Source organism: Pantherophis guttatus, chromosome 1, assembly GCF_059756535.1.
Source record: "Pantherophis guttatus breed Tessera chromosome 1, ASM5975653v1, whole genome shotgun sequence".
Classification (NCBI taxonomy): domain Eukaryota; kingdom Metazoa; phylum Chordata; class Lepidosauria; order Squamata; family Colubridae; genus Pantherophis; species Pantherophis guttatus.
Genome location: NC_142063.1, coordinates 345,605,545 through 345,630,046, shown reverse-complemented (window position 1 = coordinate 345,630,046; position 24,502 = coordinate 345,605,545). Strand labels below are relative to the sequence as shown.

Genomic DNA, 24,502 nt, shown 5'->3' with positions numbered 1-24,502 from the left:
AAAACAGGTCAGCTTGTGCCTGATCTGACTTTAGGACTTCTTTTATTTTTTTGTGGGTCCTAACTCCAGTGTGTGATTTTAAAAGTCATGATGTTTTTGTTTTTTTGGGGGGGGGGTTTGTTTATATTTCATGTTTCTTAACCGCCCATCTCCCTTTCATGTTAAGATTTGTTTCCTGGGATGGGACTTGTACCGAATTCCAATCCGTATGTTCTCTTTCCTGAGTTTGTTCCACGCCTTGAGAAATGCATAATAATAACATCTCGAATAATAAATCAAGATTTAATCACTATAGTTTATGTTATTTATCAAGGCGGGGTACAAATGAAACGTGACAAAGAAAATATTATGTTAGCAGTCGCTGATCAATCTTAGCTCTTCCGTCTCGTGAAATAAATGTGTGTTTGTTGGCTTCATAATTATTTTATTCCCTGCTTGACAGAAAAATAATTGTGTATTCGGAGACCATGCAGAAGCTCCCAAACTTTTTCTTAAGGCAAATTACCACATCATTTTTCAAACTGCTCTCAAGCTATGGTCTGACAATGTCTGTTGCATTCCAAATTCTGTCTGTCTGTCTATTTATCTATTTATCTATTATCTCTCTCTCTCTCTATCCATTACTTTTTCTCTCTCTCCCTCTTTTTTCTTTTTTCTTTCTCTCTCTTTCTTTCTTGTATTCTCTTTCTATCTTATCTAACTCCTATCTAGAAATCCATCCACCCATCATTATCTCTGTCTCTCTGTCCTTCTGCTTCTCTGTCTATATATCCATCCTTACCTATCTCCTATTTGTCTCTGTCTATTTCTATCTCTCTTGTTCTTTCTCTGTATTTCTATCTATCTGCCTATCCATCTTTACCTCCCTCCATCCCCCCTTTCTCTCTGTGTGTGTGCCTATCTATCTATCTATCTATCTATCTATCTATCTATCTATCTATCTATCATCCATCCATCTGTCCATCCGTCCGTCCATCCATCCATCTATCATCTATCTATCCCTATCTCTCTCTCTCTATCATCTATCTATCCCTACCTCTCTCTCTCTCATATCTATCTATCATCTATCTATATCTATCATCTATAATCTATCTATCTATATCTATCTATCTATCATCTATCTATCTATCTATCTATCTATCTATCTATCTTCTATCTATTCCATCCGTCCATCCATCTATCTATCTATCTATCTACCTATCATCCATCTATCTATCTATCTATCTATCTATCTATCTATCTATCTATCTATCATCTATCTATCTATCTATCTATCTATCTATCTACCTATCATCTATCTATCTATCTACCTATCATCTATCTATCTATCTATTTATTTATCCATCCATCCATCCATCCATCTATCTATCATATCTATCATCTATCTATCCCTATCTCTCTCTCTATCATCTATCTATCTATCCCTATCTATCTCTCTATCTCTCTATCATATCTATCTCTCATCTATCTATATCTCTTATCTATCTCTCATCTATCTATCATATCTATCATCTATCTATCCCTCTCTCTCTCTATCATATCTATCTATCATCTATCTATAGCTATCATCTATCTATCATCTATCTATCATATCTATCATCTATCTATCTATCTATCTATCTATCTATTTATCTTCTATCTATTCTATTCTATCCATCCATCCATCTATCTATCTATCTATCTATCTATCTATCTATCTATCTATCTATCTATCTATCATCTATCTATCCCTATCTCTCTCTCTATCATATCTATCTATCACCTATCTATCATCTATCTATCTATCATCTACCCATCTATCTATCTATCTATCTATCTATCTATCTATCTATCTATCTATCATCCATCCATCTGTCCATCCGTCCGTCCATCCATCCATCCATCCATCTATCATCTACCTATCCCTATCTCTCTCTCTCTATCATCTATCTATCCCTACCTCTCTCTCTCTCATATCTATCTATCATCTATCTATATCTATCATCTATAATCTATCTATCTATATCTATCTATCTATCATCTATCTATCTATCTATCTATCTATCTATCTATCTTCTATCTATTCCATCCGTCCATCCATCTATCTATCTATCTATCTACCTATCATCCATCTATCTATCTATCTATCTATCTATCTATCTATCTATCTATCTATCATCTATCTATCTATCTATCTATCTATCTATCTACCTATCATCTATCTATCTATCTACCTATCATCTATCTATCTATCTATTTATTTATCCATCCATCCATCCATCCATCCATCTATCTATCATATCTATCATCTATCTATCCCTATCTCTCTCTCTCTATCATCTATCTATCTATCCCTATCTATCTCTCTATCTCTCTATCATATCTATCTCTCATCTATCTATATCTCTCATCTATCTCTCATCTATCTATCATATCTATCATCTATCTATCTATCCCTCTCTCTCTCTATCATATCTATCTATCATCTATCTATATCTATCATCTATCTATCATCTATCTATCATATCTATCATCTATCTATCTATCTATCTATCTATCTATCTATCTATCTATCTATCTATCTATCTATCTTCTATCTATTCTATTCTATCCATCCATCCATCTATCTATCTATCTATCTATCTATCTATCTATCTATCTATCTATCATCTATCTATCCCTATCTCTCTCTCTCTATCATATCTATCTATCACCTATCTATCATCTATCTATCTATCATCTACCCATCTATCTATCTATCTATCTATCTATCTATCTATCTATCTATCATCTATCTATATCTATCATCTATCTATCATCTATCTATCATATCTATCATCTATCTATCTATCTATCTATCTATCTATCTATCTATCTATCTATCTATCTATTTATCTTCTATCTATTCTATTCTATCCATCCATCCATCTATCTATCTATCTATCTATCATCTATCTATCCCTATCTCTCTCTCTCTATCATATCTATCTATCACCTATCTATCATCTATCTATCTATCATCTACCCATCCATCCATCCATCCATCCATCCATCTATCTATCTATCTATCTATCTATCTATCTATCTATCTATCTATCCACTATCCATATCTATCGTATCTACCTACCTATCTACCTACCTATCTACCTACCTACTCTATCTATCTATCTATCTATCTATCTATCTATCTATCTATCTATCTATCTATCTATCTATCTATCTATCTATCTCATCTCTTAAAGAAACAATCCATTTTATTTTCATTAAACTTTGCTTGCATTCGTGTTTCTTCGAACCTTGTGAGATCTTTGAAACTTTCCCGAGCTTTCATGAATGTGAAGAATTTTTTTTTTGAAAACTATAAAAAATAACAAAGCAAGATGGAATTAGCAAGACTTTAGCCCCTCAGCTAAAGGCCCCACATAGTAAACACTGACTCTCAAACCCCACCACTTGGCACCCTCTTTGCAGGCGAGACCCCCCTGGCGTTAGCGGCCTGCACCAACCAGCCGGACATTGTCCATCTCTTGATGGAGAACAGCAAGACGGACATCAAGTCTCAGGATGCGCGAGGGAACAACATCCTCCACGCCTTGGTGACCGTGGCGGAAGACTTTAAGACCCAAAATGACTTTATCCGGCGGATGTACGACGCCATCCTCTTGAAAAGCAGAAGCCGGGATTTGGAGATGATGAAGAATAAAGATGGTTTAACGCCTCTGCAGCTAGCAGCCAAAACGGGGAAGTTAGAGGTAGGCCGGAGGTGGTATGCAGCCGGTTCGCCCCGGTTCGCCTGAACTGGTTGCGGAGATCGCGGGTGGGCCCGCCCACTTGCCCCGGCGCTATGCCGTCCTATTTAGCCACACTTTTGAGGCCAGCGCCCGCACGGAAGGCACGTGCGCGAGCAAAGCACATGTGTGGAAAGTGTGTGTGTGTGTGTGTGTGTGTGTGTGTGTGTGTGTGTGTGTGTGTGAAGTGAGTGTGCATACGGCAAACCAGGGGTAACAATATCGGAAACCCACCACTGAGGTAGACCTATCTATGGGTAATCCTTGACTTAAAACAGTTCATTTAGTGACCATTCAAAGTTACAACGGAACTGAAAAAAAGCGACTTATGGCCACTTTTCACAGTTACGACCTTTGCAGCACCCCCATGGTCATGTCGTCACAATTCAGGTGCTTGGCAACTGATTCATACTTATGACGGTTGCTGTGTCCCAATTTAATAAAATAAAAATAAATAAATCAATGGGATCCCCTTTTTTTGACCTTCTGACAAGAAAACTCAACGGGGAACCCAGATTCGCTTAACAACCAGGTTACTAACTTATCAACTGTAGCGACACACTTAGCAATTTATGACAATTTTTCACACTTATGACCATTGCAGCATCGCCAGGGTCACGTGATCAAATTCCAGACCCTTGGGAACCGACTCACATTTATGACGGTTGCAGTGTCCCGGGGTCACGTGATCCCCTTTTGCGACCTTCTGACAAGTAAAGTCAAGGGGGAATCCAGCTTCACATAACAACCGGGTTACTAATTTAACAAATGCAATGATTCACTTAGCAACTGTGGCCAGAAAAGTCATAAAATGGGGCAAAACTCTCTTTAACAAATGTTTCACATAGCAACATAAATTTTGGGCTCCGCTATGGTTGTAACTCAAGGACTACCTGTACATACAAGTAGTCCTCAACTTACAACTTTTTGAAGTTACAACATCAGTGAAAAAATGTGACTTACAACCAGTCCTCACACTTATGACGGTTGCAGCATCCCCGTGGTTGTGTGATCAGAATTCGGGCACTTGGCAACCGGTTCACACGATGGTGGCAGCATCCCGGGGTCATATGATCACCATTTGTGACCTTCCCAGGTGGCTGGATTCACTTAGCGACTGTGAGATTTTCTACACAACTGCAGTGATTTGCTTAAGAACCGTGGCAAAAAGGTCATAAAATCAGGGATGTAAATACATACTGGTTGCCAAGTGTCAAAATTTTGATCACATGACCACGGAGGTGCTATGTCAGTTGTAAGTGTGAGGACTGGTCATTTTTTTCCCATTCTGTTATAACTTTGAAATGTTGCTAAATGAATGGATCTAAGTTGAAGACTAACTCTGTTGCTTCTTGCCCAGGAAGAAGGAGATATATTAAAAAAATCAAGATGCTTTCCAGAGCTTTCCTTCCATCATCGTGACTCCATCTTGACTTTTTTGACCCCTTCCATGGGAACACCCTGCCCTTAACCTGAACCTCTGTTTTCTTCAGAGAAGGGGGATGAAATATTTGAGCAGGAACTCCCATTTTACTTTTCTCAGTGCCTACGTGTGACCCTAAAACTGTGTTTATTAACCTCAGCAACTTTAAGCTATATGGACTTCAACCGCCAGAATTCCCCAGCCAGCAAGGATTCTGCTTATGAAATTCTGATTTTGGGAGTGGCTGACAACTCTGATCTGGATCTTGGAACTCTGGACTGGATTTTGACTATTAGTCTGCGTACAAGGCTAGCTGGGGAATTCTGGGAGTTTATTTATTTATTAATTTATTCATGTAATTTATATGCCGTCCTTCTCCCGAAGGACTCAGGGCGGCTTACAAAGAAAACATTCAACAATTTGAAAATTACATAAAAATTAAAATCCAATTAAAATTATTTCAATGTAAAATCCCCCAACGGATCAGCCCATTTGATAAAACAGCCCCGTCTTGAGTTCGCGGTGGAAGGAGAGGAGGTCGGGGGCTGTCCTAAACCCGTGTTTGGTCCCCGTCTCACACACGCACACAAACAGACAGCCGGGGGTTAAATAAACTGGCAGACAACCAATTCTTCCGATAAGAAGCTTGGCAGCAACTCAGTAGCTGCTTGCCAAGAACTTTACTCATAAACAAAATACACACAGTTCACGAATTGTCAAGTTCATAAAATAAATCCAAGGGAGATAATGTTGTTTCCAAAGATGCAATGTGACTCGATAGTAGTTAGTTTTGTCCGTCACAGAGTCTGAATGGCCACCTCACCCCCCTTTTATACCCTGTGGGGTGTGGTCCAGTGACTCAGCTTAATCTCTGGCACGCCTCTTCTTCTGTTGTGCGCGCTTATCTCTGCGACGCTGCCGAGGATCCAGCCAAGACTCATTACCCTCATCACTGTCCACCTGTGGCTGCGTGGACGTGCTTGGCCCCGGCCCTATCTCTTGCCCTTCGGCGGACACCGAAGGCATTGCCAGAGAGGAGGGTCCTGGAGAGGGAGGCCTTGCCAGCTCCTCTCCTTCACTCTCGGAGTCCTCTCCTGCCGATGACACAGGCTCAAGTAACGGAGCCACAACAGCCCGGTGGGCAAACCGTTCCAGAGAGTCGGCGCTCCCACAGAGAAGGCCCTCCCCCTGGGGGCCGCCAGCCGACATTGTCTGGCTGACGGCACCCTGAGGAGGCCCGCTGTGTGGGAGCGCACGGGACGATGGGAGGACGGCAGGAGATGATCCTGCAAGTACCCTGGGCCTAAGCCATGTAGGGCTTTATAAGTGAGCACCAGCACCTTGAAACGGACCTGAAGGACCACCGGTAGCCAGTGCAGCTCGCGCAGGAGAGGTGTCACACGGGATTAACGAAAAGCCCCCGTAATAACCCGCGCGGCCGCATCCTGGACTAGCTGTAGCCTCCGGGTGCACCCCAAGGGCAGCCCCATGTAGAGGGTGTTACAGTAGTCCAACCGAGAAGTAACAGTAGACTTCAACCGAGTTGAAGTCTACCCATCTTAAAGCATGCTGGCTGGGGAATTCTGGGAGTGGAAGACCACCCCTCTTAAAGCATGCTGGCTGGGGAATTCTGGGAGTGGAAGACCATCCCTCTTAAAGCAGGCTGGCTGGGGAATTCTGGGAGTGGAAGCCCACCCCTCTTAAAGCATTGCTGGCTGGGGAATTCTGGGAGTGGAAGACCACCCCTCTTAAAGCATGCTGGCTGGGGAATTCTGGGAGTGGAAGCCCACCCCTCTTAAAGCATTGCTGGCTGGGGAATTCTGGGAGTGGAAGCCCACCCCTCTTAAAGCATGCTGGCTGGGGAATTCTGGGAGTGGAAGACCACCCCTCTTAAAGCAGGCTGGCTGGGGAATTCTGGGAGTGGAAGACCACCCCTCTTAAAGCAGGCTGGCTGGGGAATTCTGGGAGTGGAAGTCTACCCATCTTAAAGCATGCTGGCTGGGGAATTCTGGGAGTGGAAGACCACCCCTCTTAAAGCATGCTGGCTGGGGAATTCTGGGAGTGGAAGTCCACCCCTCTTAAAGCATGCTGGCTGGGGAATTCTGGGAGTGGAAGTCTACCCATTTTAAAGCATGCAGGCTGGGGAATTCTGGGAGTGGAAGACCACCCCTCTTAAAGCATGCTGGCTGGGGAATTCTGGGAGTGGAAGTCCACCCCTCTTAAAGCATGCTGGCTGGGGGATTCTGGGAGTGGAAGTCCACCCCTCTTAAAGCATGCTGACTGGGGAATTCTGGGAGTGGAAGTCTACCCATTTTAAAGCATGCAGGCTGGGGAATTCTGGGAGTGGAAGTCCACCCCTCTTAAAGCAGGCTGGCTGGGGAATTCTGGGAGTGGAAGTCCACCCCTCTTAAAGCATGCTGGCTGGGGAATTCTGGGAGTGGAAGTCCACCCCTCTTAAAGCATGGCTGGCTGGGGAATTCTGGGAGTGGAAGTCCTCCCCTCTTAAAGCAGGCTGGCTGGGGAATTCTGGGAGTGGAAGTCCACCCCTCTTAAAGCAGGCTGGCTGGGGAATTCTGGGAGTGGAAGTCCACCCCTCTTAAAGCATGCTGGCTGGGGAATTCTGGGAGTGGAAGTCTACCCATTTTAAAGCATGCAGGCTGGGGAATTCTGGGAGTGGATGACCACCCCTCTTAAAGCATGCTGGATGGGGGATTCTGGGAGTGGAAGTCCACCCCTCTTAAAGCAGGCTGGCTGGGGAATTCTGGGAGTGGAAGTCCACCCCTCTTAAAGCATGCTGGCTGGGGAATTCTGGGAGTGGAAGTCCACCCCTCTTAAAGCATGGCTGGCTGGGGAATTCTGGGAGTGGAAGTCTACCCATTTTAAAGCATGCAGACTGGGGAATTCTGGGAGTGGAAGTCCACCCCTCTTAAAGCATGCTGGATGGGGGATTCTGGGAGTGGAAGTCCACCCCTCTTAAAGCAGGCTGGCTGGGGAATTCTGGGAGTGGAAGTCCACCCCTCTTAAAGCAGGCTGGCTGGGGAATTCTGGGAGTGGAAGTCCACCCCTCTTAAAGCATGCTGGCTGGGGAATTCTGGGAGTGGAAGTCTACCCATTTTAAAGCATGCAGGCTGGGGAATTCTGGGAGTGGATGACCACCCCTCTTAAAGCATGCTGGCTGGGGAATTCTGGGAGTGGAAGTCCACCCCTCTTAAAGCAGGCTGGCTGGGGAATTCTGGGAGTGGAAGTCCACCCCTCTTAAAGCATGCTGGCTGGGGAATTCTGGGAGTGGAAGTCCACCCCTCTTAAAGCATGGCTGGCTGGGGAATTCTGGGAGTGGAAGTCCTCCCCTCTTAAAGCAGGCTGGCTGGGGAATTCTGGGAGTGGAAGTCCACCCCTCTTAAAGCATGCTGGCTGGGGGATTCTGGGGAGTTGATGGTAGTCCCGGCTAAGTCTTTGAAGGGACTTTGAGGCCCTCCCTTCCTTGTCTTTACGCAGTCTGGACTCTTAACTTGTTCTCTTCTTGACTTGGATCATTTTAGATTCTGAAGTACATTCTCAGCAGAGAAATCAAAGAGAAACCCATCCGCAGCCTTTCCAGGAAGTTCACCGATTGGGCTTATGGCCCCGTCCAGTCCTCCCTTTATGACCTCACAGAATTGGACACCACTTGCGAAAACTCACTACTGGATATCATTGTCTATAATACAAATATCGGGGTAAGTCCTTGGGTCAGAGTGTTTTCAAAGCAACTGTGCTTCCATTTTTCAAGGTCTCTCTCTCTCTCTCTCTCTCTCTCTTTCTTTCTCTCACTCTGTTTTTCTCTGTCTCTGTCTGTCTCTCTCTCTCTCACACACACACACACACTTTTTCTCTCTCTCTCTTTTCATTAGTGGCGATAAGGATTGATACAACACATTTCTCATGCTCCTGTTTGATACATTTTCTCGTTTGCGGGAGGTATTTAGGATTGAATTTCAGGCATACCGCTATTAAAAGCCTGAGCCAATGTTTCTCAACCTTAGCAAATTTCAAATGTGTGGACTTTTATTTTATTTTTTTATTTTATTTCCAATTTATATACCGCCCTTCTCCCTGAGGACTCAGGGCGGTGTACAGCCAGAATGAAGAACATGAAATACAAATATTAAAAAACAATTAAAATATATATAAATTTGGCCCAAAAATTAAAAATCACAAAATCACTTCACCTCCCAGAATTGGGAAATTGCCACAGACAACGAATGCAAAATAGTTTTGTTTGTTTTTTTATTTCGAATTTATATACCGCACCTTCTCCCGAGGGACTCTCAGGGCGGTGTACAGCCAGCTAAAAACATACAATACAAACATTAAAAACAATTAAAAGGATATATATTAATTTGGCCCCCAATTTAAAATGACAAACCAGTTAAAAATGCTTTTAAAAAATGTTATGTTAAGCTTTAACATTTTATGTTAAGGTTGTCTGAAAGAGGCTTACAATAAATGGCTATATGTTTAATAGATGCACATGGAAGAATAATCAAAAACCAGTCCCAAGTTCTGAGATCCTGGTCAGGGTTCCTAGCCGGTCCAAATGTCAGCATTTCACAAATGGAAACCAGAGAAATATCACACAAGAGCTGGAGATCTGATCTTGTTTCCAGTAAAGGGAAGATGGCTCAGGAACAAAGGGAACTATTAAATCAGGCTGCAGCCAGCTGCCTTTAATCAAGGGATTTACAGGTAGTCCTCGATTTACAACCAACATTGAGCTAACATTTCCATTGCTTTCATGTGATCCACACAATTTTGCAACCTTTTTGCCAGGGTTGTTAAGCGAATCCCTGCAGGTGTTAGGCCGTTAAGTGAATATGGCTCGCTGAGTGAGAAATTTGTTAAGTGAGTGTGCCCCATTTTACAACCTTTGTTGCCACTGTTGTTAAGTGAATCACTGCAGTTGTTAAGTTAGGAACAGGGTTGTTAAGCGAATCAGGCTTCCCCATTGACTATACTTGTCAGAAGGTCGCAAACGGGGAATCGCATAAACCCGGGACACTGCAACCGTCATAAATATGAGTCAGTTTCCGAGAGTCTGAATTTTGATCACGTGACCATGGGGGAAATGCTACAATGGCCATAAGTGTGAAAACAGCCATCAGTCACTATTTCCAGGGCTGTTGCAACTTCTGACGGTCACTGAAAAAAACTGTTGTAAATCAAGGATTAATTGGTTTTATTTATTTATTTATTTTTCTTTTGGTGGGTCTGTTTCCTGACCTGGTCTCCCTCCTTTCCACCCGTCCTGCCTCGTTGCTATCTTGAACTGAGTTTCCTGAATACAAATGCCAAAAGTTATATATATATTTATGCCGCGTTCATCCAATTCAATCGTGGCTTGACAGTTTTATTCCTGGGGAGAAGACCTCTTAAAAAAAAATGTCGTGGCTTTTGGTCCAGCTGATAGTGGGGACAGAAGCAAAACAACCATTCTTTCTTGAAGGTTTCCAAAAATCTTGGAAACGTCCCAGGAGCATCAGAAGGGAGCAGGGGTGCTATTCAGCAGGTTCTGACAGGTTCTGGAGAACCGGGAGCGGAAATTTTGAGTAGTTCAGAGAACCGGCAAATACCATCTCTAGCTGGCCCCAGAGTGGGGTGGGAATGGGGATTTTGCAATATCCTTCCCCTGGAGTGGGGAGGGAATGGGGATTTTGCAGTATCCTTCCCACAGGAGTGGGGTGGGAATGGGGATTTTGCAGTATCCTTCCCCTGGAGTGGGAGGGAATGGGGATTTTGCAGTATCCTTCCCCTGGAGTGGTGAGGGAATGGGGATTTTGCAGTATCCTTCCCCTGGAGTGGGGAGGGAATGGGGATTTTGCAGTATCCTTCCCCTGCCACAACCACCAAGCCACACCCACAGAACCGGTAGTAAAAAAATTTGAATTCCACTACTGGAAGGGAGGGGTCCAAATCTGTAAGACAGCAAATACAGCATCCCTCTTGAAGCCTCACTTCTCCTGTAAAACTTAGTTTAACTCTGGTTTATTTACCAGGGTGGGCGGGCTGAAAAATTCAGTGCCACTGCTGATGTCCTCATTCATTTGAGACACCTTCTTCGGCCCCCAGGTTTTTGAATTTCTAGCATAAATTGTGCCATTTGCTGACTAAACTGACTTTGTAGTTTGGACAGGAAATGCAATTATTTGCAGTAGTCCTTGACTTATGACGACAATTGAGGCTAAAAGTTTTTTATGCTAAGCAAAACAGTTGTTAAGTGAATTTTGCCCCTAACGGGGAGTCAGGCTTAAAAATAAAAAAAGAAATAGAAATAAATAGAAATAGAAATATATATATAAATAAATAGAAATAGAAATATATATAAAAATAAATAGAAATAGAAATATATATAAAAATAATGGAAATAAATAGAAACAGAAAATATATGTAGAAATATATAGAAATAATACAAATATATAAAACTACAGGTAATCCTCAACTTACAACCACGACTGAGCCCAGAATTTCTGTTGCTTAGTGAGACAGTTGCTAAGAGAGTTTTGCCCCGTTTTACGACTTACCACATTTGTTCAGTGAATTGCTGCCGTCGTTAAATTAGTGTCACGGTTGTTAAGCAAGAATTGTGAAGTGCGTTTTGGCTCATTTTGCAACCTTTCTTGCCGTGGTGGTTAACGGAATATCACTGCACTTGTTCAGTTTGTAATACGGTTGTTAAGCGAATCGGGGTTTCCCCCTTGACTTCGCTCGTCAGAAGGTCGCAAAAGGGGATCTCGTAACCCGGGGACGCCACCACCGTCATAACTGTGAGTCAGTTGCCAAGCATCCGAATGTAAATCACGTGAGCATGGGGATGCTACGACGGTCGTAAGTGTGAAAAATGGTCCCAAGTCACCTTTTTCAGTGCCGTTATAACTTTGAATGGCCACTAAATGAACTGTTGTACAGCCATGGCCAAAATTGTGGAAGCCTTTTGGGAAAAGTTGTATATTTGAGGTTTGATGGCTAATAACACCACTTTTTTGGGGGGGAGTTTCAAGGTAATCCTATTCCACTGCTGGAATGGCCTGGGAGTAGCCCAGACCTTCTTAACCCAATTGAAAATCTAGGGAGCTGACTAAAGAAACTGGTTAGTCAGAAGTGACCCAGCAATAAAACCCAGTTTAATAGAAGCCATCCTTCAATCTTGGTTTCACATGATAACAGCTGCGGAACTCAAAGACTTGTTGGTTCACTCCATGGGAAGACGTTGTAAGGCCATCATTCATGCTGAAGGTGACCCAACTCAGGATTCGCTGACATGGGGATCATTTTTGTATATCTCGTTTTTTTTTCTATGGTGATAATTTTTGCAGATCTCGTTTTTTTTTCTATGGTGATAATTTTTGTATATCTCGTTTTTTTTTCTATGGTGATAATTTTTGCAGATCTTGTTTTTTCTACGTGTTTCACTTTTCTTCTTTATACTGTAACTGCTATTCTAATAGCAAATACTTCCTAAAAGCTATTGCATTACATCCCTGATTCAATTATCTTTCCATTGACATATAATTTTATGGTACTACTCCAAAATAAAAAATAAAAAAAAAGTAGTGTTATTAGCTAGTTTTAGAAAATAATAATAATAATAATAATAATAATAATAATAATAATAATAATAATAATAATTGACATTGCAATACCTGGTGATGCACGAATTGAAGATAAGCAGCAAGAAAAAATCACAAAGTACCGGGACTTACAAATTGAAGTTGAGCGACTGTGGAAAAAGAAATCGTGTGTTGTCCCGATTGTAATTGGAGCCCTTGGAGCAATACCCAAAGGGCTACCCCGCTATTTAGAAATCCTAAATTTGCCGGACTTGAACATTTTGACTCTACAAAAAACCACCTTACTCGGAACAGCTTACATCCTCCGACGATACCTTAACAGTTCCTAGGTCCTTGGTTAGGACTCGAGCTGCTGAGCTATTAACCAGCCTCAAAGGCTGTAAATCTCACTAAAGATTAACCAATAAATAATAATAATAATAATAATAATAATAATAATAATAATAATAATAATAATAATAATAATAATAATTTTATTTCTATACCGCCCTTCTCCCGAAGGACTCAGGGCGGTGTACAGCCAGTTTAAAAACACAAGACACAACAATGATTAAAAATTAAAATAATTAAATAAATTTGGCCGGATTAAAACCCCAAAAATTTAAAATGCACCAATTAAAATTATTATGTTGATAGCCCAGCCTGGCGGGGATCTTCAATGCGCAACGAAACACCCGGAGGTCGGAGATCTTACGTATTTCTGGGGGCAGTTCATTCCACAGGACTGGGGCTCCCACAGAGAAGGCCCTCCCCCTTTCCCCAAAAGATTTCCACAATTTTGGCCACTACTGTAGAGGACTAGCTGTATTGATGGATTAATTGAGCCTAGCTTAATTAACCTATTACCATGTTTCTCCAAAAATAAGACCCCGTCTTATATTTTTTTGAACCCCGAAATAAGCGCTTGGCCTTATTTTCAGGGAGGTCTTATTATTTGGAGTATTGTACTATTGTCTGGACTATTGTAACACTCTCTACATGGGGCTCCCCTTGAGGTGCACTCAGAGGCTCCAACTGGCGCAGAGTGCGGCCGCGCGGGTGGTTATGGGAGCGACGTGGAGTTCCCATGTAACACCTCTCCTGCGCGACCTGCACTGGCTCCCGGTGGTCTTCCGGGTGCGCTTCAAGTTTTTGGTTATCACCTTTAAAGCGCTCCATGGCTTAGGACCTGGTTATCTACGGGACCGCCTGCTACCACCAATAGCCTCCCACCGGCCAGTACGCTCCCATAGAGAGGGACTCCTCCGGGTGCCGTCAGCCAAACAATGTCGACTGGCGGCCCCTAGGGGGAGAGCCTTCTCTGTGGGGGCACCTACGATCTGGAACGAGCTCCCCCCGGAGATACGGAGGATCCCGGATCTGCGCACCTTCCGTCGCGCGCTCAAGACTCTCTTATTTCATCAAACTGGCCTGGCCTAAATCTTCTCCCCTTTTTAAATGTAAATTTTAATTTGTTTTTAAATTATTGGGTATTTTAAATTTGTTTCAGCCAAATTATTTAATTCGTTTTTTATTCTATTTTAAATTTTTGTATTTATGTGTTTTATTCTGTGGCTGTTCACCGCCCTGAGTCCTTCGGGAGAAAGGCAGTATATAAATCCAATAAAATAAATAAATAAATAAAATTATTTTGGGGCGCATGGAGGAAACCGGAGGAAATGGCGGGGATCAGCGGCTGCTCATGTGTTTAACGGGGAGGGCTTATTTTCAGGGGATGTCTTATTTTAGGGGAAACAGGGTATTTTGCTTGGATTAACCTGAAGAGATGCTCTTTCTCTTCCTTTTAATCTGGTTTTTTTTTTCCCCCCACTAAAGCAGAAACGTCACGAAATGCTGGCTCTTGAACCGCTTCATTCCTTACTCCGGATGAAATGGAAAAGATTCGCACGACACGTCTTCTTCCTTTCCTGTTGCCTCTACTTCGTCTACAACCTCATTTTGACGTTGATCTCCTACTACAGGCCTCACACGAAGCAGGTAGGCCTTCCATCCTTTTTATTCTTGGTAGGCTGGATCTAGAGGTGGGTTTCATATAAGTCTACCAACGGTTCACCGCGCACCGAAAATGCTTAGAAAACGTGGTTAAATAGGATGGCATAGCACTGGGGCAGGTAGGCAGGCCCTGTTCTGCCCCAGCTACGGACCCCAAAGAACGCAGCACACACCAAGTCCATACAAACCTTAATTTACTAATTAAAGACTACTAATGAGCTTTCTTAGTAGTTTTGTTCGAACACAAGTACAATAAATCAGTCTGTCAGCGTTTCAACGCTGGCATAGAGAGAGAGCAGAGGAGAGCGAGAGATAAACTCTGAAACTTTTGCCTGCTAAATCCCTTTGAAGCCCGGTTGTCGTGGAAATGAGGGGAGGGGGCACATTCCTGGGAAATGACGAGGAAAAGAAGTCTGAAGAATGACTTGGAAGACAGCCAATGAGAAGCAGAGATTTGGGGATCGGAAAGGGAGGGATTGGGAGGCAAAAGGTCAGTCTTGTCCACGCGGAGTCATGATCCGGTGGCTGAGCTCAATTAAAGAAAGATTTCCTTAAAGATTGGCAGTTTGGAAATTCATTTTGAGATAGCACCGCAGTCTGACACAGTCTTTTCTAAACAAGGGCTGTTAATTTAACTTCGTTAACAGCCGACAAGAATTCAAAGAATAATAACTCAGTTCTGAGGCACAGTCTTTCAGATAACCATCATCTTACTGTGGTTGGCAGAATGCCCAGAAGCAATTTGCAGGAAAACTGATAAGAGAGAAACAAGAGCCGAATCAAATGTTTTCTGAAATCAAGACGCAAAGGAATATGAACGAAGTTGTTTCCTGCAAGTTGCCTCAGTTGTCGTCCTTCCTTAAATAGGCTGGGGGAGTGGCCAATTAGCCCCAAGCGTTACTCTCGAGGAGACCTCCTCCTGAGGAGCCACTCCTGCCTTTTGGCAGCTCTGTGCGCCCGTGCATCGAGAAGAGGCTCCTCCTCTTCTTCCTCTTCACCTATGGAAGCTTCTGGAGGTTCTGAAGGCCCTGGCTGAATCCCCACCTCTGGCACCACATCTTTTCCAGCCTCTTCATTGTCCGAATCGGGTGCCAGCTGCACAGACTGCTGGCGCAGCACCACACCAGCCTCCTCGCTGTCGGAATCAGCTACTAACTGCACAGGCCGCTGACGGGCCACAACAGGCCCATCCGCAGGTCGCCACTATCGTTTCGCTCGAACCGGACCGAACCGGTTCAATACCACCACTGAATGGATCCCCTTCTGGGACATCTTTCATAACTCTCTTCTATAGGTAGTTCCTTAAGAACTTACGGCAGAATTCCCATGGCTAAGCGAGGTGGTTGTTGAGTGAGTTGCGCCTGCTTTGACGACCTCTTGTCTGGCATGGTTGCTGAGTGAATGGCTGCCGTTGTTAAGTGAATCACGGCAGGGGTGAAATGCAACGGGTTTGGGCTGGTTTGCCCGAACCGGTAGTAAAAAATGAAAAAAAAAAAGTTTCGATGATCGCGCATCACACAGCTGATCGTCGGAACTTTTTTTTTACGTTTTAGGCATTTTTTTTACTACCGGTTTGGGCAAATAGGTAGTAAAAAATGCTTTAAAAAAGTAAAAAAAAGACTCCAACGATCACAGCTGTGCCGCACGATCTCCAGAGCCTTTTAAAAACTTTTTAAAAGCATTTTTTACTACCTATTCGCCCAAACCGGTAGTAAAAAAATGCTTTTAAAAAGTTTTTTAAAAGGTTCCCGCGCATGCCACAGCTGATCACACCCCCCCGCACTGTTCTACATACCTTCCAAAGCCTCCTTTTGGTGTGCACTGCGCATGTGTGCGCGCAGCTCACATTTGGCGCATGGCGCACATGCGCAGCCAGCGAACCGGTAGTAAACTGGTTCAGATTACACCACTGAATCACGGGGTTGTTAAGCGAATCCTGATTCCTCCACTGACTTTGCTGGTTGGAAGCCAGGTGGGAAAGCTGCAAATGGCAAATCACGTAATCCCGGGATGCGGCAAGGATTATAAATACAGGTAGTCCGAATCAGAATAGAACTGGAAGGGACCTTGGAGGTCTTCTAGTCCAGCCCCCTACTCAAGCAGGAGACTCTATATCATTTCAGAGAAGTGATTGTCCAGTCTCTTCTTAAAAACCTCCATTGATATGAAGCATCCACAACTTCTGGTGGCAGGCTGTTCCACTGGTTAATTGCCCTCGCTGTTAGGAAGTTTCTCCTTAGTTCCAGGTTGCTTCTCTCCGTGATGAGTTTCCATCCATTGTTTCTTGTTTTCCCTTCAGGTGCTTTGGAGAATAGGTTGACCCCCTCCTCTTCTTTGGGGCAGTCCCTCAAATATTGGAATGCTGCTATTAATGTGAATAAAATAGGAATCATACAGGATCAGTTACATGAACACTAAAGGACCCTCTCTATTCACATTATTATAAGGGAGAAATGTGCTTGTTTGGAGATTATATTAAAAATCAGCTAAATCCCATTATTGGTAATGTATCTTCTGATGAGGCCTAGCTGTCACGGAAGGACAGCCATATGGAAAACATCTGAGTGGCCTCACTGTCAAAGACACAAGGACATGTAGGTTACAAAGAGTTACTTATTACCTAAGGACGGCAATAAATCTCCCGTATTAGTAATTACAGAACTAAGGAAGGTTGTCTAGCTAAAGATAATCTTATAAACTAGACAATAATGGGTTAGTAATTAGGAAGTGTCAATTATCATATAACAAGTGTATGTTAACCATAGATGGAAAAATGCATGTGCTCACCAAACCCTTTGTCTTGGAAACATATATAAGCAGTTGTATCGGAGCTTTCCGGGGTTCAGAATTTCAGGTACAAATCTGGCTCTGAACCTGCGCAATAAACTGTATCTGGCTGACCCAGGACTGTTTTTCAGTCTTTCATTCCATAACACTATCATGTCCCCCCCCCCCCGAGTCCTTACTTTCTTTAGACTAGGCCAGGGGTCTGCAACCTTAAACACTCAAAGAGCCATTTGGACCCGTTTCCCACAGAAAAGAAAACACCGGGAGCCACAAAACTCTTCCCGTGCCTGACTGTTTCTTGAGCAGCCACAAAACTAGCAAATTTTGTTTGGAATTAAACGTTCTGTTTTCTTCCGAAACTTTTCTTTTCTTGGATTTATCTATGGTTGGCCTACCGGCGGTTGAAAAGCTCAATAAATCGCGTGCCAGGCGGGTGTCGTAGATTGGCGGTTGTGACGCATATTTTGAGCGACAGGGAGCCGCAGCAGAGGGGTGAAAGAGCCACATGCAGCTCCAGAGCCGCAGGTTGCTGACCCCTGGATTAGCCAAACCCAAATCCTGCAACCGTTCTTCGTATGTTTTAGTCTCCAGGCCTTTAATCATCCTAATTGCTCTTCTCTGCACTTTTTCCAAAGTCTCAACATCTTTTTTTTTTATAATGTGGGGACCAAAACTGGATGCAAATATTCCAGGTGTGGCCTTACTAAGACTTTACAAAGCGGTGCTAATACTTCACCTGATTTTGATTCTATGCCTCTGTTTACACAACCAAAGTCTGTATTAGCTTTTTTGGCTTACGCCCACAATGGAGCCCAACATTTCTGTTGCTAAGAGAGAAATTTGTTAAGCGAGGTTTGCCCCAGTTTACAACTTTTTTTGCCATGGTTGTTAAGTGAATCACTGCGGTTGTTCAGTTAGCAATACGGTTGTGAAGTGAATCTGGCTTGCCCATTGGACTTGGCTTGTTAGAAGGTCGCAAAAGGGGATCACGTAACCTGGGGACTATGCAACACGTCGTAAATGTGAGTCAGTTGTCAAGCATCCGAATGTAAGTCACGTGACCGTGGGGATCCTGCAACGGTCGTAAGGGTGAAAAACGGTCCTAAGTCGCTTTTTTCAGTGCTGTTTCGAACGGTCACTAAGTTAACCATCGTACGTCGAGGACTGCCTCTCCATGGTGGTTGCCCAGTGCCCAAATTTGGATCACATGATGGTGTGGGAGTATTGTGGCCCGTCAGCGGCCTGTGCGAATTGTAGCAGATTCCAACAGCAAGGAGGCTGGTGTGGTGCTGCGCCAGCAGCCTGTGCAGCTGGCACCCGAGTCAGACAATGAGGAGGCTGGAGAAGATATGGTGCCAGAGGCAGGGATTCAGCCAGGGCCTTCACAACCTCCAGAAGCTCCCATAAGTGAAGAGGAAGAAGAGGAGGAGCCTCTTCTCGATGCACAGAGCTACCAAAAGGCAGGAGTGACTCCTCAGGAGGAGGTCTCCTCGAGAGTAAGGCTTGGGGTTAATTGGCCTCTCCCCAAGCCTATTTAAGGAGGAATGCCGACTGAGGCAATTTGCAGGGAACAACTTCGTTCACTCTCCTTCGTGTCTGGTTTCTCTGCAAATTGCTTCTGGGCTTTCGGCCAACCTTAGTAAGATTGTGATTACTTTATCTTTGGTTTCTTGTAGGCTGTTAAGGAAGTTTATTAACAGCCTTTGTTTGGAGAGGACTGAGTTATTTTAGTAAATTTAAGTTTTGTACAAACTTTGTGCGTGCTGTGTTCTTTGGGGTCCGTAGCTGGGGCAGAACAGGGTGCTGGAATGGTCATAAGTGCAAGGGCCTATCATAAGCCACTATTTTCAGCGTTGTCGTAACTTTGGACTGTCACTAAATGAACGGTTATAAAATGAGGATTATTCTATTCTTATTTTTTTTATTTTTTTCTAGCCTCCACCATACCCTCTGGCACTGATCGGGGACCTGAATTGGTTGCAGTTGGCAGGACAAGTCATGGTTATTTTGGGAGCCGTGTTTATTGCTATTAAAGAGGTAAGCACTGATAGGAATATTCCTCATGAATGAAAGCGAATCTACGTGTCCCAGAATAATGTTGCAGGATCTAATCTGGGTCAGTCATCGGGACCAAAAGTTTTACCTTCTGAGATTTAGGACTCGTGCTGGAGCCCATCCCACGCCCATCCCAGCTAAAATCCCAAAAATTTTAGCTGGGTGGGCGTGGCCATGGTGGGCGTGGCCTAGTCGGCCTTCTGCACCACGACGGCACGAGGCGTTTTTGCCCTCCCTGGGCTCGGGAGGTTTTCCTTGAGCCTCCGGGAGAGCAAAAACGGCCTCCCCAGGCACCAGAGGCCCTCTGGAGGCTGGAAACGGGCCTGTTTCCGGCCTTCCCGAACTTCTGGTAGCCCCGTTTTTCACCCTCCCTGAGCCTCCACGCGCACTCTGCACTTACCTGCATCAATTCCTTGTGCTGCCCAGCCTTTGCCTTGTAAGTACTAAGCTAGGATATCATATACCCGTAATGGAGAACCTATAGCACACATGGTGGAAGTGGCACACAGAGCCATCTGTCTGGGCATGCGAGCTGTCACCCGTTGCTCTTCTGGGTTCTGGCGCGCCGGCCAGCTGATCTTCACACACGCGGGAGTGCCGGAAACCGGAAGATCAGTTGGCCAGTGCTCATGTGTGTGCCAGGAACCGGAAGATCATCTTCCTGGCACACACACGCACACTGAGTGGCTGATTTTCTGTTTTCCGGCATGCACTTGATGGCAAAAAGGTACGCCAACACTGTCACATATGATACCATTGTAACTTTTAATGGTCGCTAAAGGAACGGCCATAAGTCGGAGACTACCTGTACATCCCATGTTTCAACCACACAGTTTTGTGAGGGTTTGCCTCTTTTTTTTTTTTTTTTGCAAAAAGTTTTTTTATTTTTTTTCCAAACATACAAATTACATCTTTTTTTTTTTGCTTTAATTTATATGCCGCCCTTCTCCGGGGACTCAGGGCGGCCTACAATCAGGGCGTTAAGCAATAGCCTTCATACTTTTGTATATTTATACAAAGTCAGCTTATTGCCCCTACAATCTGGGTCCTCATTTTACCTACTTTAGAAAGGATGGAAGGCTGAGTCAACCTTGAGCCTTGGCGAGATTCGAACCTGCAGTAATTGCAAGCATCAGATGTTAATAACAGTGCTTTAATCCACTGTACTATCAGGCTGTATCTATCAGAACAGAGCTTTGATCCGGTCAACAATTTGTTCAATTTTGGTCATTTTTAACTATTCTATTTTGCCATAACACTTATTTCTTAATCTTTTTTTTTTTTTAATTTTGATTTATATGCCGCCCTTCTCCGGAGACTCAGGGCAGCTTACAATGCGTTAAGCAATAGCCTTCATCCTTTTGTATATTTGTACAAAGTCAGCTTATTGCCCCCACAAACTGGGTCCTCATTTCACCTACCTTAGAAAGGATGGAAGGCTGAGTCAACCTTGAGCCTGGTAAGATTCGAACCTGCAGTAATTGCAGGCAGCTGTGTTAATACCAGGGTGCTTTAGACCACTGTACTACCAAGGCTCTTAATCTTAAATCACAAATTCAACTAATACCATCTTAAAAAAATTAACACATATTTACTTAATCAGAACAATTACCCTTCTATTAACCCACCTTAAATCTTAATTCCATTAATAACTCATAACACATTTCAGTACAGTTCAAACATATTTATATTTCATGATACTCATTAAATCCTTATTCTGTTATTACTTTATCAAATTTAAATCTTATCTTTAATCTTAAAAATATAGCATTTTAACATTTAAACATAGTTCTTTGTTCAAATAATGCTTTTTGATGCAATTTCCCAATTATCCCAAATGATAGCTCACTGCCTCCTGAAACGACTTTATTCCCGCAACTCGCTAAGCATGATTTACGGTGCAAACCACAATGGAGCTTGGGTGTTCACCCCAGCGCTGTCACGCGGAGCCATATCAGTGGGCACCCGAGCATTGCCCTAGTTGAGCTCCAGCTGAATGGGACCGGAAGTCGGGAAACGGGCCATTTCCGGCCTCCGGAGGGCCTCCGAGGGAGTGGCAAGGCCATTTTTGCCTCCCCAGGCTCCTAGAAAGGCTCTGGAGCCTGGGGAGAGCGAAAAACGGGCCTACTGGGCCCATTGTGCCATCGTGTGCCAAAAGTGAGGGGAGGGCGGGGGGGGTCACACGTGCATGCACAGGGGGGGCACATTGAATTATGGGTGTGGGCACGCATGTACACGACACCCCCCCCTCGCGACCCCCGTTTTTGGCACGCGACAGCAAAAAGGTTTGCCATCACTGCCCCAGTGGCTATACCACAAACCAGCAGCAGGCACTTTCGGTTTAGCAGGTTCCTTGATATTGTGATATTTGTACTTGCAAAGTCTCCTCGACTTACAACCGCAACCAAGCCCAACATTTTTGTTGTTAAGTGAGACATTGAACCCGAGCTTTGTCCCATTTTATGACTTCCTTTGCCTCAGTTGTTACGGGCAGTTGTTCAGTTAGTAACACGGTTGTGGAGTGAACCCCATGGACTTTGCTGGCAAAAAGGTCGCAAAAGGGGAACCTGTGACCCCGGCAGAGGTGGTATTCAGCTGGTTCAGACCCGGTTCAGGAGAACCGTTAGTGGAAATCGCGGGTGTAAACTTCGAACGGTCCCTCAACGAATGGTTGTAAGTCGACGACGACCTGCAGAACGGGCTGGTGTGCGTTTTAACGTGCCTTAACTGACTCTGTTGTATCCTGTGTGTATTTCCGCCTGCAGAGTGTAGCCATTTTCTTGCTACGGCCGTCCGACCTGCAGACGATTCTGTCCGACGCCTGGTTCCATTTCGCCTTGTAAGTGACGCGATTGGCCTTTGCTTTGCTCTCCTCGCGATTTGTGACGGTAATGTTCGGGCTCCACTATGGTCGTAAGTCGAGGACTACCTGTGAGTGTGTTTCCCTTGGGGATGTTCCATTTGTCTCCAAGCCCAGAAACCAAGCTAGGTTTGCAAGATTGCAGAAATTTTCCTTTTAAACCAGCGTTTTTCAATCTTGGGACAGTTTAAGATGGGTGGACTACAACTCCCAGAATTCCCCAGCCAGCTGTGCTGGCTGGGGAATTCTGGGAGTTGTAGTCCTCCCATCTTAAACTGGCTGAGATTGAAAAAAACGCTGTTTTACACAGATTTGCATCCTGAGGAAACTTTCCTTCTGCCTAAATTATTGTTAAATTTAATCAAATCAGACTTCCTTCTGGATTTGGTCACTAATCCATCAAGGTTTCTTGCGTTCAGAAGGCCCAGGATTTAATCAGGGAAAGGCATTGCCCTGTCGGTTTTATTTAGCAGAGATAGATCCTCTAAGGAATGGATCTTTAAAAGGAATAATTGTTTATTCACCCTTATCTTACTGTTTAAAGCAGTTTTTTTTAAAACTGCTGAAATCCCTATCAGTATCCTTGTTATCTGTTCTTCTATATCCTTTTTATATTCTTTGACTGTATTCGTTTACCATTTGTATCTTTTCTTGCTTCTGTTCTTGATTTTAATTGGGTTAACAGTTACAGTTCAATAGAGACAGGTCTTGATCGATCTATCTATCTATCTATCTATCTATCTATCTATCTATCTATCTATCTCTTATCTATATCTATCCCTTTATCTCTCTCTCTATCATCATCATCTCTCTCTCTATCATCTATCATCTCTAGCTCTATCTATCTTTTTCGATCGCTATATCTATTTATCTATCTACCATCTATCATCCATCCATCTATCATCTATCTATCTACTATCTATCCATCCTCTATCTATCTATCTATATCAATCCATCAACTATCTATCTGTCTGTCTGTCTCTTATCTATATCTATCCCTTTATCTCTGTCTCTCTCATCATCTCTCTCTCTATTATCTATCATCTCTATCTCTATCTCTATCTATCTTTCTCTATAGCTATATCTATCTATCTATTTATATCTATCTCTTATCTATATCTATCTCTTTATCTCTCTCTCTTTATCATCATCTCTCTCTCTATCATCATCATCATCTCTATCATCTATCATCTTTAGCTCTATCTATCTTTCTCTATAGCTCTATCTATCTATCTATCTATCTATCTATCTATCTATCTACCATCTATCATCCATCCATCCATCCATCCATCTATCATCTATCTATCTACTATCTATCCATCCTCTATCTATCTATATCAATCCATCAACTGTCTGTCTGTCTGTCTGTCTGTCTCTTATCTATATCTATCCCTTTATCTCTCTCTCTCTCTATCATCATTATCTCTCTAGCATCTATCATCTCTAGCTCTATCTATCTTTCTCTATAGCTCTATCTATCTATCTATCTATCTATCTATCTACCATCTATCCATCTATCATCCATCCATATCTATCTATCTATCTATCTATCTATCTATCTATCTATCTATCTATCTACCACCCATCTATCATCCATCCATATCTATCTATCTATCTATCTACCTACCTAACTACCTACCAACCTATCATCTTTCTTTCTTTCTATCATTCTAGCTATCTGATTTTATATCTAGCTAACCATCCACAATATAATGGAGGTGTTAATATTAAGTAATTTAGATCAAAACTATTATTATACAGTCAGTACTTTGGTGTGAGTTGCAGTGCTTCTTTTCTTAATGTTATATTTAACTTTGGATGAAAAACCCAAATAATTTTACCCTTGTAGTATTGGCATCCTAAATTGTCATTGATACTGATAGGATTTTCTCTTTTCTTTCTCTAAGTATTAACAACTGAAGCCACCTAAATGATAGGAGTTTATCATCTTTAACCATTTCATATAAACACCAGCCTATTGAAACAATATGATATTAAATGTTTATAGCAATCT

The 24,502-nt window shown here is 43.1% G+C and overlaps 3 protein-coding genes across 3 annotated transcripts in view; all 3 read left to right on the top strand.

Moving 5' to 3' along the window:
- The window catches only part of SPATA22 (spermatogenesis associated 22), a 117,922-nt gene that overhangs the window by 27,500 nt on the left and 65,920 nt on the right, over nt 1-24,502 (top strand). The window lies entirely within an intron of this gene.
- The window catches only part of TRPV3 (transient receptor potential cation channel subfamily V member 3), an 86,313-nt gene that overhangs the window by 47,176 nt on the left and 14,635 nt on the right, over nt 1-24,502 (top strand). Inside the window, exons 9-13 of the mRNA XM_087883470.1 lie at nt 3,451-3,731; nt 8,730-8,906; nt 14,610-14,771; nt 19,509-19,610; nt 22,394-22,467. Of these exons, the coding sequence (XP_087739596.1) occupies nt 3,451-3,731; nt 8,730-8,906; nt 14,610-14,771; nt 19,509-19,610; nt 22,394-22,467 (796 nt within the window). The remainder of the gene's footprint in view (nt 1-3,450; nt 3,732-8,729; nt 8,907-14,609; nt 14,772-19,508; nt 19,611-22,393; nt 22,468-24,502) is intronic.
- Nucleotides 892-2,671, top strand: LOC148116999 (uncharacterized; the record flags this gene model as incomplete). The annotated part of the gene is made up of 5 exons (XM_087882254.1): nt 892-926; nt 1,062-1,248; nt 1,608-1,714; nt 1,965-2,166; nt 2,501-2,671. Coding segments are annotated over 5 exons (702 nt in total), but the record flags the coding sequence as incomplete, so codon positions are not given.